Source organism: Thunnus albacares, chromosome 7, assembly GCF_914725855.1.
Source record: "Thunnus albacares chromosome 7, fThuAlb1.1, whole genome shotgun sequence".
In the NCBI taxonomy this organism is placed as follows: Eukaryota; Metazoa; Chordata; class Actinopteri; order Scombriformes; family Scombridae; genus Thunnus; species Thunnus albacares.
The window spans coordinates 15,970,472-15,986,594 of record NC_058112.1 but is presented as its reverse complement, the minus strand read 5'-3'; the positions used below and the strand labels follow the sequence as shown (position 1 = coordinate 15,986,594).

The window sequence follows — 16,123 nt, the reverse complement described above, 5'->3', positions numbered from 1 at the left end:
GAGATTTTTGTTTTTGCAACCACACATCAAATCTCATAGTATGTGTGAATTATGTGAGTGTGTGTGTATATTTGGATTGTGACTCAGATACTGTATGTGTGGCTGATCATCAGCTGGACAATCTACAGAAAATTGAAATTCCAGTGAGATATTAATATTGATCTTTTAGAGTATACAAGAAATAAGTGATTGAACACAATTCAACTAAAATTAAAATGAATAATGTACAATGATAAAAAAAAAAAAAGATATAGAGACATGAAACATGAATTCAGTCAGAGGAGGAGATTTGTCACACTGGGCTCCTCGTGATTTTTTTGAAGGTATTATATATTTGGACAAGAACAAACCATATGCAATCAAATACTCGGGGAAAATCTCTTTCTGCACTGGTTCTATGGGCTTCTGCCCGTTTTGGTTTTTCCGTATTTTTCTGTTTTATTTGCTGCTATCGTACAGCATACTGTGACACACTGTGTGAGGGTACATACTAAATAAACAGGGATGTGACTAACCTGGCAGCATTAGGCAATGTTTGGAAAGAGCAGCGGGGTTAAGCGGGTGTCAGAACAGGATACGACATATATGGCTTATTGATTATTTGATCAGTCACGCTGCAAAACTTTTATTTGCAGGTCACATCGTTAGAAATGTTGTTATTATTATTAGCTGTGCTGCCTTTGCTGCAGTTAAGTTGGTCAGCAGCAACTAAGACTTTAGACATGTTTAACTTTCTTTCTAATACCTCTTAAGGAGAAAAAAAGTCCTCATCAGCTGCTTCCACAAACACTTCCTAAAAGTGATAAAATTCATTTATTTTATGTGTACATTTTTGCCTTGTGACTCAAATATGTCAGGCTGGTTGTTACCAAAAATGTATTGCATGTTCAACTTGTCTCTTGTCTCCTGCAGTACCAAAAGGGGACTCAGGAGGGGTATGAGATGGGGGAGAGGTAGGTGAGGGGGAGGATGGGTGGGGAATGGGGGGTCGGCAAGAGGTGAGTAAGAGATGAGTCAACAACTCTCCAGTATAAGATGCTCTGATGGAGCCTGACAGGCATATACACAGACACCAGCTGAGGTAAGGTCAACTCTCCTCTCCATCTCACTGTCCATCTCAGTCACCATCTCCTTTACTCAACTTCAACTCTTCCATCTTTGTTTCTGAAGTATCTTTCTAGCCACATTTTAGTCTTTCTCTGGATTTATTTGTTAAAAATGTGTAGCATGTTGCAGAAAGGATATGTGTTTGTAAAGAGATGCTTGTTTGTTTTTTTCTGCTTGTGTAGTAGCTCCAGTAAATCTGAGTCTTAGTGAGCTTAACTTTCCGCATTTTCTTTACAAGCATTAACCAGAGTTTTGGGAAGGGTTGACTATAATAGTGTCAGCCAAAGTCTGTGATCTTTGTACCTGTTTACACAGTCAAAAATTCACAGATTTCCTTATCACAAACAAGCATAACCAAATATTGTGTAAATTACCGGAGAGAGGCATGAATAATATGATGATGTAGATCTGAACTCACGCCTGCTTTGTTAGTGAAATGATGCAAGACTGCAAGTGAGAAATAACTAAAAGAAAAACCTGAATAATCTCGGTTCCTTTACAATTTCATCCTTCTTCTAGAAATACCAGTACTTTTCTACATTTTGTACAACTGGGGAAATACTACAAATATGGACTACAGCATCGTGGCCATCCTATTTTCTCTTTTGCACGTTTTTAATGTGGGCACAGCTGCTCCGCTGCCAGTGGAAGTAGAGAAGGCGAAAGTGGAACGGATGGCTAAACAGCTGATTGTTAAGCTGAACAAAGACTTCCAGGTAATATTTGTAGTTCTGTCTGTGGCGACACAGTCTGTACATGACACACGTTTTTACAAAAACTGGTGTTTAAATTAATCATGTTCTCTCTGCAGGGCCCTCCTGGCCGGACACTTACTTCACCCGCTGATAATTTGGATGGACTTTCCTCCATAGTGATGGTCTTGGAGGGTTATAACAACCTGATCTCAGAAAACTTCAACGGGGTCTCCCAGGTGAAGTCTGAAATCTCTTCGTTGACGGGTTACCTTGATCAGAGGGTGAAGGGGTCCTGCAGCAAGCATCTGACAAAAACCTCAGTGCCTGGCCCGCTGCAGGAGCTGCAGAGTCGAAAGGCGTTTATTCACACTGTGAGCATTGAGGCTCTAATGAGAGTGAAGCAGGTCCTCAATCAGCTGCTGAAGAACATGGATCACCTGAAAACTTGCTAGTAGACTGACATTAGGGTCAATGTTTGTAAGTTGTTGGCCTGACTTTAGGGAAAGAATTGTCAAATCTCCATCAGTGATGTGAGTGATAACATTCCCTGCTGGCCATGTTGAACTTTATTCTTCAAATTTATTCTTGAATTTGCACTTATTTATATACTTATGTATTTATTTATATACTATTTAGAAAATATGTATTTTGAAACAAAAATGGCTTTTTCACCAGGATGTTTGCAGCAAATGTGTAGTTTCTGAATGAATGTATAACTAATCTATGTTTTGCACATAAAGATAAATCAGCTGCTCATATAGGTTTGTGTGACGACACGACTGTTATATCAACAACCAGCACTGTAGATCTGCAGAACAATTCAGTCAGCTGTGTCTGGTTGACTGCAGCCAAAGGAAACGTCACAATGAGCAGCAATGTCATTCCTGGAAATTCCTCAAAACCAGGCCGAAACTTGCCAAAAATAACAGATGTGTTTGTATGAGGACAAGAAGGGTAAAGGGCAAGTTTTGTTTCAGTGCAATATCAACAGCTTTTCAAAAATGGCTATTTATATCCATAGATGACATTTTGTATATTTATGTAAAGTGCATATTTTTTATAACTATTGAATATGAATACATTTTTCACATGAAGCATATTTTTTGTATTATGCAAGTTTTTCATGGTTGTGTAATGAGTGAAAGATGAGTTGAGAGATCAGAATGAAGTGGGAAAAAAAGCACGTAGTCCGGGTTAATATATAATATCATTTGTGGGTGTTGTTCTCTTGCTACACTTCTATATTTGGGGTTCATGAGCGGGAAGTGTTTATGAAGTCACATCAGCTAATGATTAACTCTTTAATAAAAACTAGTATTAAAATAATTTATGCCAACTGTCATAATGGATTGAGACAATATGGATTTAATACAAAATTAATAGATTAACAATAAAGCACAAAGTCAGGTGTTTTAATATATTTTCATAAAAAATCAATTTACATGAAAAAGCCACCCTTACATGATTCAGTTTCTTTCAGTGGAGGGAAAAAACAGATCATAAACAGAAACAACAAAATGTAGCAAATTGAGAACAAATTACACAATGTCAGAACAGGATGAAGGACGTTAAACACATGGGCATCATATACTGTACAATCTGACACCAAACTCGTTAATGAGAATCATGGAATTTATTGTAACACTTCAGGATTTCAAATATAGAGAAACTCTGCTGTTGTAGCTGTAAAGATGTAAGACTCTCCCTCTCACTCTCACACACACACGCGCGCACACACACACACACACACACACACACACACACACACACACACACACACACACACACACACACACACACACACACACACACACACACACACACACACACACAGAATTAACTATCAAACCACTTGTTTCTCTTGATGGTGGTGCTCGCTCCACTGTTACCAATCAGTTTCCTCTTGTACTGCTCCACCAGGCTGTCAAAACGGTCCCCATCCCTGCTCCTGAAATGCTTCTTTGCTGTTTTAACCTTCTGAAATACAAACAAAATAACAACAGTTATGAGGTGCAACAGGAAAAACTCTAAGTGTCACCAAAATTTCCATGCCATTATTTCAGAAATAATCCTGCTTGCTGGCAGAGATCAGTGTCTAAAGCAAGCTGTGTGATGTCATTAGTGGGGCTAAATATCACATTCAATTACAAAGCTTAACTATGCTAAATCAGGAATGTAACCACAACATAATTCTGTCAAATGCATCTCATGAAATAAAATCTGAATGTTAGGTTCCAATCATGATGACTCAACATAATGAACATGCTTTGTCCAATGTAGTTCCAGCAACTTGCTTTCATCAGTGCATTTTAATACAACAAGCCACATTTGTGAGAATTTGTCTTAAAAAAAAAAAAAAAAAAGTGTCTAACCATCCTGGAAGAGGGATCTCTGCACTTTTGCTTTTCCTGAATGTCTTCTTTTTTTCCAGGTAAAGGGTTTTTTTTGTTTTTCTAAGGCCAAATGAAAACATACTATAGTGGCTGTAACAGATGATCTTAGGATACAGGGTGTCATATGCTGGAAAGTTCTTTCTAGCAACTCTGTGATTTTGGGCTACTGTACAAAACTCCCTTACCTTAGTATTGTGTTAATCCCACAACAATTTCACTCGGTGGCGCCAAAGCATCAAATTTTAAATGGGCAAGCTACTGTGAAATGTGAATGTGCTATCATCAGTTAATCTGGTGCAGTATTTTTCCATGTTTTGACTCACTGTTTTTGAGATACAGTGACACATGTTTTTATATTTTGTTAAATCTTTGATCTGTGTGAGGCTGACTGCCAGCAGTAGACAATTTTTAGACTGTTTTGATTTGGTCTTTAGGGGCTGGTTTTAGTACAGAACAGAAATTAGTCTTGATGTTACTCTAACAGTAAAGCCTTGAATGATTTTTACAGTTTGGACTGTCAACAACTATTTGTAGTAGTTTCCAATAAATCAGTAAAATAGCAGCTTAACACCTCAAGATGTGGTAAGAATATGACCCCAGTCTTCACGTACAGTGTATATATATATAAGTGGTGGCTGGTGACTCAAAAAATTGGGGAGGACCAGAGGAAGAATCTTACGACAAACTGCATCAAACTATATCATTGTCCCACCTGATGAAATCAGAGGGGTGGGGGGCAATTTTATATGCCAATAAAACAATTTGCTTGAGTGGTGAAAAGGCTGCGTCTTTAAAGACATTTAGCATATACATAATGTCTCTAAACAAAGAAGTGCTCATTTTAGCCATGGAGTGGTTCAAATGTGTCATTTTACCAACAAAGTGAAATTCAAATTTATAGTATTGTTCTATTGTGAAAACAAATTTATCTTCTCATCAAAAACAGACAACATATCACATGATTTACACGTGTTTCCTATGTATTTTCTTAGTATACAGAAATATATAAAGTAGCACAAAGCTTATAATGTGATACCGGTTCAGATCAGTGCTGAATACTAGAAAAATTGAACACAAAAAACATTCACAGATCTAAAAGTGTAGGTTCACATCAGAAAGTATTAATGCATGTATCAAATACATGACTTACACACTCTGATCTATACGCACCACATACAAAATATAGTCTAAAAAGCTGACATGTTAACACTAGGGGTGTTAACATGAACACAAAACTCACGGTTCGGATCGTATCATGGATTTGAGTCACGGATCAGATCATTATTAGGATCAGCGAAAAAAAGGGGGAGACAAATAAAACTTTGTTTTCCATTAATTTTGTAACACACTTACAGCAAGAAACAGCAAGGAGCTTTTGCCCATGGTCTTAAATGAAAAAAACATTTAAGCTGTCCAATGTTTAAATAAAATATATAAAATATTCAATGCTCAGTTATTGCAATATGAGGCACGAAACCTTCCTCTTTTAAACAGTGAATGAAACAGCCTCTGTCCACATCATCAAAACTTGATGATAACAAACATTCACCACTAACGTCAGTTAGCAGCTAGATGCTAATTAGCTCCTCAGCTGCAGCACATTAAACAGCAGGTAAACATAACTCAAATGTCACATTGGACCGTTAGATGCTGGTTTTATCGTTGCTCTTCAAAAACCCTGTTAACGTTAGCGACACGCTGTCTGCCCATGACTTGTACTTACAGCAGTTTGTTTTCTTTGTCTTAACTGAGACATTAAATTTTGCAATTAATCCGCAGTTCATATGCCTGCCGAACCATGGGGGGCGATCCGTACGGATCACGGATCAACTACAATCCATTACACCACTAGTTAACACTTGTTATTCCAGTTACTTTAAGCTTATTACTCAATATACGGCTCAGCTTAAAAACAAACTAAAGAAACTGTCAGAAGCAAGCAGCCAGACCTCCTGCACTCATTAACTAATCACACATCAACAGGTGACTGAACAACCACTCAATTAAAAAGACAGCTCACTGTAACTTCAACAAGCAAACTACCCACAACACATTATATGATCTCTGCTGCATTCTTGTTAAGGAGATAAAAAACACAAAAAAGCCACACAGAGACATTTAACCATCAGAGATGAAATTAGCGACTAAAGAGACAGAGAGAGAGAAGCTGTATCTGACTCACGCTATCTGACCTCTTCTTCTTTCTTTCATGGAGATGAAGTATTCGTGTCATAACGTTCATTTGTAGCTGTTGGTCATCTTGTATGTTAGTTAACAGAACTTTATGGCTGCTGCTTAACCAGTCTGATATCATTAGCAACAATGACAAACAAGCTAACTCTCCTGGTTGTTTCTCTGGTTGCTTCTCTCTCTAGCCTCCCCGGCAGCGTCCTGCTGCTGCTGCGCTGCACAATCCAGATAATTTCTCCCATTAGCTTAACAACAGTCCTTAACAGTCCTTCCATGGATGTATAAAGAGTCCTTCAGGCTGCTACAACAAGCCAGCTGTTGCATTGGCTAACGCAAGGAGCTATCTACTGCTGCTACTCTGCCTTACAGTGGAGAGAATTGAAGATGAATTCTGGAAACTATCATTGGACCAACTCGATGTCAATATTGCATTCTGGTTGTTGATTGGTAAGGTAGGACAGCCTCCCCTGGAGCATCATTTTACATGTCAGAGCCAATCACAGTTTAGCATGAAAAAAAAAAAGAAATACATTGAGTCCAATGTAAGAGAAAAAGAACAAAAGAACATATAAACCTGGTTTCTGGGTTGTGTGGGTTTTTCCATCTGCCATCTTTGACGTTCCTTTCTGCTGGATCCAGGCCTTGCTTTCTTTGGTGGTGGGGCCTGTTGTTTTCCTTTGTCACGCATTCTGCAAAAGACAAAAAGACCGTGTTTCACAATATATAACGACATCCTGATGCTGTGCTGTTGACTCATAGTTTTCTTATATTGGTTTCCTCAGGATATTTTCCCCACTGTTTTCCCCAGCTGTACATATCTGACAGATGATAGGTTAACTTAATTACTGAAGTTGGGAAAGGCCACCTAACATTTGTAGGAACTGGAGTAAAATACATCAGTCAGTTGGTGCCAGTCATGCAATTCTAAAAAGTTTTAAAATTCAACACAGAGACGGAAGCACTACTTGGCTCTGATACTTCAACAGGTGCATTAAGTTGATGAGAACAGCAAACACATGTCAAAACAAGGAAGAAACGTGGTAGGAAATGACAAAATGGCCAAAATGTCTGTCTTAAGTTAAATAATATGAAAACAATATTGCTGTCCAGTTGATGAAAGTATAATTTGATCATTTTTCTCCTTGGTACCATTATTTTGCCGTCAGGATTTGAGTGATACATCAGTCAATCAAGTTTATTTGTCACATGTAATCATATAAAGTACAATCACAGTGAAATGCAATCCAGGCAGTTCCTTCAATTTGTGCATTAAAAATAGTTTAAATAAAATAGGAATAGTAATAAACATATGTGTATGATTGGAGTAAGGGGGAGAGGGGGCGTTATCCGGGTAGTTGGGATCCTTAATGATTCTTCTAGCCTTATTCTTGCAGCACTTGGTGTAAATATCCTTTAGGCAGGGTAGAGCACCGCCTATTGTACATTCAGCCGAATGAACCAATCTTCGCAGGGCCTTATGGTCCTGCTTGGTGCTCTTTCCATACCAGGCAGTGATGTTCCCCGTCAGGACACTCTTGATGGTGCAGGAGTAGAATTTCCTCCGTATTTGAGGGTAAACTCGGAATTTCCTCCAGTGTCTGAGGTGAAACAGTCTCTGCTTTGCCTTTCTCATCACTGAGTCAGTACATTCAGGTAAGGCCCTTGGTGATGTGGACACCAAGGTACTTAGCTGTCCACACTCTCCACCGAAGACCCGTTAATATTAAGGGGGGCGTTGTTCCTTCTCCGTTTCTTCCTAAAGTCCATTTTCAGCTCTTTAGTCTTGCTGACATTCAGGAGTATGTTGTTGTCCTGACACCAGCGGGTCAGGTCCTCTACTTCCTTCAGATAGGCCTTTTCATTGTTATCTGTGATCAGGCCCACCACAGTTGTGTTGTCAGCAAACTCGATGAGGGTGTTTGAGTCGAAAGTGGCTACACAGTCATGTGTGTACAGGGGGTACAGCAAGGGGCTCAAAATGCAGCCCTGAGGTGCTTAAGGATGAGGGTAGAAGAGGTATCTCCACTTCCCCTCACCACCTGGGGTCTGCCCATCAGGAAGGTGTTTAATCCCAGGTCCTTGAGCTTTGTGACGAGCCTGGAGGGAACTATGGTGTTAAACACTGAACTGTAGTCAATGAACAGTAATCTCATATAGCTCCCTTTCTTGTCCAGGTGAGATAGAGTGGCGGGGATGATGTGTACTATGACGTCTTCTGTTGATCAGTTAGGATGGTAGGAAGACTGTAGTGGATCCAGTGTGCTGGGTAGTGAGGAGCAGATGTAATCCTTGTCCAGCTGTTTAAAGCACTTCATCACTACAGAGGTGAACACCAATGGGCAGCAGTCATTCAGGCAGGCTGGTGTTGTGTTTTTTTGGTACAGGATTGATGGTGGACTTCTTGAAGCACGTGGGTATAACAGACTGAACCAGGGACAGGTTGAATATCATTGTGAACACCGGCGCTAGTTGGTCACCACATAGTTAGAGGACCGGCCCACTGATACTGTCTGGTCCTGCTGCTTTACACTGTGCACTGTAAACAGGAGACTAGTAAAAATGAATAATAACTTTACCTGATTTTAGGTCCTCGGTGTGAGGCGAAAGGTAGAACCTTCTTCCGTTTCTTTCCGTCTCCCAAATCTACATGCTCCACCTCAGGGGTGGTCTGGAAGCCGACGTGTCTGTTTTGTCTCTGGTTTTGATGAGGAGCTGAAAAACACAGAAAAGTGGTCGGGAGAGAATCAAGAAGATTAAGAAGGATGTAAATGGATAACAGCAAATATGAACTGGCCATGTTCCACTGAGTTTAATTAAACTCAGTGTTACAGCCAATGACAATATGGTTTCCATATTCCACAGCACTACTGTGTGTACTGTACCTTCACTGTGACAGTATAACATGTTTTTTAATCACTTTTCCATTGTTAAGTTCAGTTAATAAAACCATAAATAAGTTATAATATAATAAAAGAACATATCCAGAAAAATATATATTTTCTTACCTCGCTCTCTTGTCAGCTCTGATGAAGACTGTGTTTTTTGGGAATGAGGTTTCACTCCACCTTTTAAAGGCTGTTTTCTGAAAAACTCCTGTAAAAAATGCACACAATGCTTTCCATTTAGAATAAAACATTTCTCAAACTGGATGGAGGTTCTAAGCCCTTAACTATCACACAAATTGATACAAACGCACCTTGTTTTTTTGTTGTCGGATTTCTTTTATTTTGAGTTTCCTTGAATCCTCCAGGGAGAACTCGACAATAGGTCTCTGCAGGATGACATAACAGACATAGTTATGAACAAGTAAAAGATTACTCATGGACCAGGAAAAGAAATCCAGTAACAATGTAAGCCTAAAAATCTGAAAGAGGTAAATCAATACAATTGCAACAAAGCACACAACGAGCAGTTTTTGAGCTTATGAGGTAATCCGCTGCCAAAATGTACCTTGTGTGAGCCAAAGATGTCGGGGTTGTTGTTGAGGTAACGAAGCGTACTGAGAGCATGTTCGTGGTCCTGGAACTGGACAAAGCCATAACCAAGTGATTGTCCCATCACCTGACCCCTCTCTGGCTTCTTGTCATACATGACCCTACACTGAAAAGGGAAATGATAGACGTGCACACACCATGAACAAAAATGACAACACCACCCTCTACTGGTCAAATATCTTTTTTTTTTATACACAACAGGCTAATATATTGATAATACTACTTGTACAAACTATTGCCAGGCATGTTTTACAAAGCTGCAGCGCTATAAAAATCTATTTAAGACTGCTGTCTACCAGTATGCCATATTGTTTCTCACCTCTGTGATGCGGACTCTCTGACTTCCTTTTACTGCTTGAAGGCAAAGTGCTTTGAGTTTTTTATTGTCCACTGACTTGGGCAGATTATGAACACAGAGACGAGTCTTCGACACAAAAACTTTGATGTCCCGAAGCTTTGCCTTCTTTACTTCTTCAAACTATGGGGAACAGCAAACACAAAGTGTCAACATAAGTGGAAAGTTATGTTCTAAAATGTGTTCTCTTAACAGAAAGGTCTGAAAAGGTTAATTATAAAGACTCACTCTGGTTCTCTTGATCATGTCTGCCTCAGACACACCCTCTGCAGCTTTGGTTCCAGCACGGATCACTGGGTGATAATAATGGAGTAAGAAAAGAATAAGATAAATAAAATGAAAAGACCTGGAAGCAATTCAAGAAAGGAGTGTGGCAACTAAACCTGTTCTCATACTTTTATTAATAGGCACATCACGAGCCAGACATGACTTTGCTCAGTAGTTGTCAACACAGTACTAACAGTACTGTGTTGACAACTACTGAATTTGTTTGAGATGTAATCTGGCTAGTACATGGAGCTTGCTGATGAACAAAACCAGAGCTAAACAGTGAATTAATGTCGGACTTACACCTGACACAACCCCAAAGAGATGCTCATGTCACTCTGTGTTTGCTGGATCTGCAAGTAGGCAGCTGTTTGCTAATATTTTACAACTTACAATTTGTGGTAACATGCTGTGCAGCAAAAACCTGCAGATCTTTAATCTATAGTCTACTATAGATCCCAAAATATCACTTATGTGTCATGTTGCTTGCTGCTTAGAGTCCTAAGTGTCAGAGTAGAAGCTGGTCAGCAGAGGCTGAAGAGAAGAGAATATATCAGGTTTACTCACATCCCTCTCTGGCCAGGTACATATTCCTGGTGCCTGTTTCTACTTTCACTTTGTTGACCTTCAGCTTGGCAGCATCCTCTCTGGTCACTGCCACTGCAATCAACAGCTTTCTACCATCTACACGGATACCTCCGTTCTGCAACAAATAACCCAAAGTTACAAGAAGGCATCCATATCAACTGCACAAACAGATGATGCCATGAAATAAAGAATGCAGGTACAAGAGAATATTTATGTATGCATTTTAGATTGCATATTATTACCTCTGCTTCATCCTGTGCTGCAGCCATGCATCTGTCTGCAGCCTCTTTAGTCTTAAACTGAGCAAACGCACAACCTGGCAAAGAAACAAACCGAGTATGAATTCATCAGCTTGTTTTCTCAAACAACAGGGAGAAGAGTCTAGTACTCAAGCGCTGCTGACTGACCTTTTGAATGTTCTGTGTCTGGATGGAGAACAATCTTAATGTAGTTAAGTTCTCCGTACTGTAGAAGAACTTCCTCAAGGCCTTCTTCCTCCGTGTCAAAGGACAGGTTCCTAAATCAGCCAGGAGTGAGATGAACAAAAAGGATAATAAGATAATTAATGAGTATGAATACCTGGAGAGAGTTTGAGGATGAAAGAACAAGTGGAGAAATGGTTCAAGGTAAACGTAATGAGGGTGGGTTTAAGGTTAAGCTGTGAGAAGAATCACCAACCTGATGAAAAGTGTTCTGCCTTCATTCACATCTGAAGGTAGAAGTTTCCTTGTGGTTTTCTTTTGAGCTAGCATAAAAAAAAGTAATACAACATTTTAATGGAAGAAAATATTTATATTACAAGCAAAAATATCAAAAACATGGGCTGAGAATTTTATACCTGATTCATCTTCTTCGTCATCCTCATCATCTTCCTCTTCATCCTCACTGTCATCTTGATCATTATGTGAACCAAGGCTACTCTTATCGTCTTCTCCCTCCTGGGATACATCACCATCATCATCATCATCATCATCATCATCCTCCTCCTCCTCCTCACTGTCTTGTTCTTCTTCATCATCTGATTGTGATTCCTCCACCTGCTGCACAGCTGCTTTTGAACTGACCCTATGGAAAGATTTAGTATAAAATTGTTAACCAATTTCAACACCAAGCAGCATATTAACAGTGCAACAAATGTTTGAGGTTCACACTTCATCTTCTCAGGAGCTGCTTGGTCCTTTTCTTCATCCTCGTCTTCACTGTCACTCTCTGTGTCCGACTGTTTTGCAGCTGCTTCCTCTGTCTTCTTATTTCCTGCAAAGTAAACAAAACAGCGTTAAGTAATTTGTTGTGTATTATAAAAAGAGAAGTGGCTGTTTTAACAGTACTAATGATTACCTGCACTGGTAGTTGGGTGTGTGGCAACAAACTTGTCCTTAGGCACAGCCCAGTCAACTGCTACCTGCCGACCTTTGAATGAAACAGTAACAACTATAAACATAGTCACATTACACAAACTGAACAAAAGAGATGTCGACAATGAACAGTGGTTCTCACACAACAGCAATCTAAGTGTCTCAGTCACTAACCTTTAATCTCTTTCAGGTTCATAGCATTAAGCGCTTTCGCTGCCTCAGACACATTTTTAAATTGGACAAATGCAAACCCGCGCATCTTCCCATCTGTACAAAGAATGAAAAAATATGATAAGTTACAAAAATAAAAAAGAAAATAACCACACAACCGACATCATTTACTTGTGTGGCTTATTTGCATATCCAGTAAGAATTTAAACCATTCTTACCAGGTTTAAGGGGGATTTTGCCCTCAAGAACTGTTCCAAACTTGGCAAAAACTTGCTTCAGATCCTCCTCTGAGCACTGTAACACAATACATGTAATGCGCTACAGGTCAAGCAATGAGTTTACCACAGCAATTAGGTAACTGTGACATTCTGCACATGAATCAAAGTGTGCTTATCAACTGATGCATGTCACAACTTTGTAACATATTGCACCTTAAAACTGAGATTCCTTATGATGAGTCTCGCTTTCAGACTGTTTTTCCTGAAGCCTTTGGATTTCTCCTCACTTCTACTTGGCGCTGGAGCTGGTGCTGATTCTGGTGCTGGCTCTTTCAGTGCTAAATGAAATGACATGAGCATAGTTATCAGTAGACATGGTGTGAAAGCTCTCCCAGTTACTAGTTTTGGACATGCCGTCATACACACCTGTTTTCTTTTTGTCTTTTATTTTCTTCTTTGCCACCGTCACAGAAAGCTTCTGTCCGTCGTATTCTTTTATTTCTTTCAAGGCTCGTTGTGCATCCTCCTCCATGGAGTATGTGACATAGCCAAAACCCCGACATTTTTCTGAGCCTGGTTAATAAAAACAAATATATTATTTATGTTGTCATTTATGCAGTGGTGGAAGAAAAACTCAGATCTTTTAAGAGTGGCAATACTACAGTGAAAAAGTACTCAATTACAAGTAAAAGTCCTGCATTCAAAGTCTTACTTAAGTAAAAGTAAAAAATATTATCAGAAAAATGTAATTAAAGTATCAAAAGGGTTAGTAAAAGTACTTATTATGCAAAATGGCCCAATTTAGAGTATTATATGTTTATATGTTATGTTTAATTGTACTGTAACTATTTAGTAAAGCATTTTTTACACTGACAGGCTCAAATGTCACTCTGTATGGTCCATCTCCATTAAGCTTAAGTTACTCATTTCCATGTTAACTTATATAAGAGTATTACCTTTCTCTCTGACCACGAAGCATTGCTTTAAAGGACCAATCTCAGAGAATATCTCCTCAAGGCGTTCATTTGAAGCCGAAGCTGGCAGAGAACCGATGAATAGAGTCTGTGCTGGCATGGCTCTCCGCTGCCAGGCTAACGTTAGCACGCTAATGTAACACTTTCTAGCTCGATAATAAACCGCAAACTGATCTCTAAACTGTCAACAGTTCAACACTAAAAGTAGGTCTCTAAATATCAAATGTTACACGAATCAGTGAGATGAATGAATGCTATAAAGCTATTTCATTCCAACACCGATAGCGACCAAGTCAGATCGCATGTTTGTAAACGTGGGCAGCCATCTTGGAAAACGAACGGAAATCGTCATCTGGGCTACTTCTTCTTCTTTTTGTTTTTACCCGTAGAAAGCTGCTTAATGTCGCCGCCCACTGTCCCAAAAACCTGTTGCACTCCTGTTCACACTGTATTTCCCTGCCCAAATATTTAAAGATCCACTCCACAATAATGGAACAATAATGTGTGTCTGATAATATTTTAACCACCAAAAAAAGTATGATTACCACTTTAAAAACCTTAAAATGCCATCTAATCATTCCCTCATTTAATTATGTATATTATTTTCAGCATATTAATCATTATGTATAATACATAATAATAATAGTTATGTATAATAATTAATATGAAATTTACTCAACACAGCAGTTCAGTGGGAAGACTTTTTGACACAACAGTACATTCAACCCCCTACAAAAGTTAAAGCCACCTTGCCTAAAAAATCATAAACAAACACTACTGTGTACTGTGACAGAGGGATGATGGGTAAAGAATGGAGTGCCTGAAACAGTTAAAATAGATGGCATTGTTTATCAGTTTTTTGGGGGAGTTTCTGTTAATGAGGTTTAAATTTAAATATTGCCTCCAGACATATTTTAAGATGTATATAAAATACCCAACCTTGAATAATAATTTCTAGACTCACAAGTCAGTCTCCAAAAGCTTCCCTCAACTAGAGACTGAAGACAATCTCCCAGCTTTTGTTGTTAAAACTGGGTGGAAACAATTAAGAGAGTTTAAAAAAAACAAAAACAAAAAAAACCCTGCATTGCAGAACTAATCCAAAGTCTTTAGGGTGGCCCTTCAGGTTGGAGCGATCACATGCAGTTCACTACAGAGGAGAATGGGGGGACAGCATAATTTCCAGTAAGGCTTGTCGTTGACAAAATGTAAGGGGTGTAGGTTTGTTAGCAGCTGTACTCGCTGACATTCAAGCAACTACCTTACCTTCAAATTCTGTCTAATATGGTTTTTCCACAAAAAAATGGTAAATTATCGAATTAAGATCCTTAAAATGACGTCTTCTTTTCTCTCATTAAAAATCCCAGAATATATGAATATGCAAATACGATTAATTTCAAAAGTTTAACTGTTGGACACAAGATGTCTCCTGCTTAACTGTATAGTCCATTCTCAGTGTTTGTGCACTGGAGGCTTCAAGTTTCTACATCACACTTGTTAAATTGAATACTGGATGAGGATTGGCTTCCAAACTAGTTGTGATGTCACAAATCCTTCTCATAGATCCGACCCTTAAAATCAAATTATTAACAAGCTCAGAGAAACTTTTCACTTTCAGCAGATGAATGTGCTGAAAGTGGAAAGTGTCAAACTCTACACAAACATCATTCTCCACAGTGAAGCTCAAACATCCAAGTGAAGTAACAAAAAGCAAAACACATTTTTGAATCAAGGGGGACTAAGTTTGCTCCCATTAAGCCTCTCTAAAGTGTATATTTCCTTGCTCATTCTCAATTTTAATCTCTCATCCAGTCCACTTTCAAAGTGTTCCTATTAATTTAGTTTCTATATCTATCTCCCTGTTTTTCTGCATTTCAAAAGCGTGTTCTACTGCGTCTGGAACATTAACTATGATATGAGGTGCATTTAGAAAATAGCTTTGACTGTCTAGAGAAAATTACTGGTGTCTTGTTTTGAACCACAGGTTTACCTTCACAGATAGCTTTGTAGTTCTAAGTCATAGTAATTACCCCAGCTTTAAATTCAGACACTGTTATTAGTCTAATCTTCAGTTTTTATGGTAATGTCTATGCTCCAGCTCCAACATGTCCTGTATGATCCATGGTGATATGTTTCATCAGTATACTTTTATTCCAGCTTCTCTCCATTTTGGTTTTACTCATGTTTACAGATTCTTTTTCCATACATCTGCTGTTACAGAGAATTAATCTGTTTGTGTGTTTATGTCCTTTTTTTGAGAAACATCTAGGTGGAAATTTAAGTGTCGTGGATGTACTCCTCTACAAACACATACAC

At 38.8% G+C, this 16,123-nt stretch overlaps 2 protein-coding genes across 3 annotated transcripts; one reads left to right on the top strand and one right to left on the bottom strand.

Annotated features, from left to right (window-relative positions):
- The first annotated feature begins 1,108 nt into the window (after window positions 1-1,108).
- LOC122986108 (leptin-like) lies at window positions 1,109-2,392 on the top strand. Its single transcript, XM_044357196.1, has 2 exons — window positions 1,109-1,823; window positions 1,919-2,392. Exons 1-2 carry the CDS (start codon window positions 1,677-1,679, stop codon window positions 2,252-2,254), a joined length of 483 nt encoding a protein of 160 aa, XP_044213131.1. The 5' UTR covers window positions 1,109-1,676; the 3' UTR covers window positions 2,255-2,392.
- An 801-nt stretch (window positions 2,393-3,193) lies between these two features.
- On the bottom strand, window positions 3,194-14,163 carry rbm28 (RNA binding motif protein 28). Of its 2 annotated transcripts, none has more exons than XM_044357194.1 (21): window positions 13,790-14,163; window positions 13,260-13,406; window positions 13,047-13,171; window positions 12,834-12,909; window positions 12,619-12,711; window positions 12,428-12,499; window positions 12,241-12,343; window positions 11,928-12,154; window positions 11,768-11,834; window positions 11,497-11,606; window positions 11,332-11,405; window positions 11,069-11,204; window positions 10,463-10,527; window positions 10,199-10,357; window positions 9,836-9,985; window positions 9,582-9,656; window positions 9,391-9,478; window positions 8,962-9,097; window positions 6,960-7,074; window positions 3,592-3,779; window positions 3,194-3,517 (listed from the first exon to the last, which is right to left on the bottom strand). In XM_044357194.1, exons 1-20 carry the CDS (start codon window positions 13,905-13,907, stop codon window positions 3,639-3,641), a joined length of 2,277 nt encoding a protein of 758 aa, XP_044213129.1. In that variant the 5' UTR covers window positions 13,908-14,163; the 3' UTR covers window positions 3,194-3,517; window positions 3,592-3,638. The 2 variants fall into 2 exon arrangements, with proteins under 2 accessions (XP_044213129.1, XP_044213130.1); XM_044357195.1 differs by having other exon boundaries at window positions 3,194-3,528; window positions 3,603-3,779.
- Between the last annotated feature and the right edge of the window lie 1,960 nt (window positions 14,164-16,123).

What these genes read in the sequence shown, in the direction of transcription:
- LOC122986108 (XM_044357196.1), top strand. Translation starts at nt 1,677, where the DNA reads ATGGACTACAGCATCGTGGCCATCCTATTTTCTCTTTTGCACGTTTTT. An exon ending in AGCTGAACAAAGACTTCCAG is followed by an intron (nt 1,824 to 1,918) that starts GTAATATTTGTA and finishes TTCTCTCTGCAG; the next exon opens with GGCCCTCCTGGCCGGACACT.
- rbm28 (XM_044357194.1), bottom strand. Translation starts at nt 13,907, where the DNA reads ATGCCAGCACAGACTCTATTCATCGGTTCTCTGCCAGCTTCGGCTTCA. An exon ending in AAAAGACAAAAAGAAAACAG is followed by an intron (nt 13,172 to 13,259) that starts GTGTGTATGACG and finishes CATTTCATTTAG; the next exon opens with CACTGAAAGAGCCAGCACCA. An exon ending in CAGCACAGGATGAAGCAGAG is followed by an intron (nt 11,205 to 11,331) that starts GTAATAATATGC and finishes TATTTGTTGCAG; the next exon opens with AACGGAGGTATCCGTGTAGA.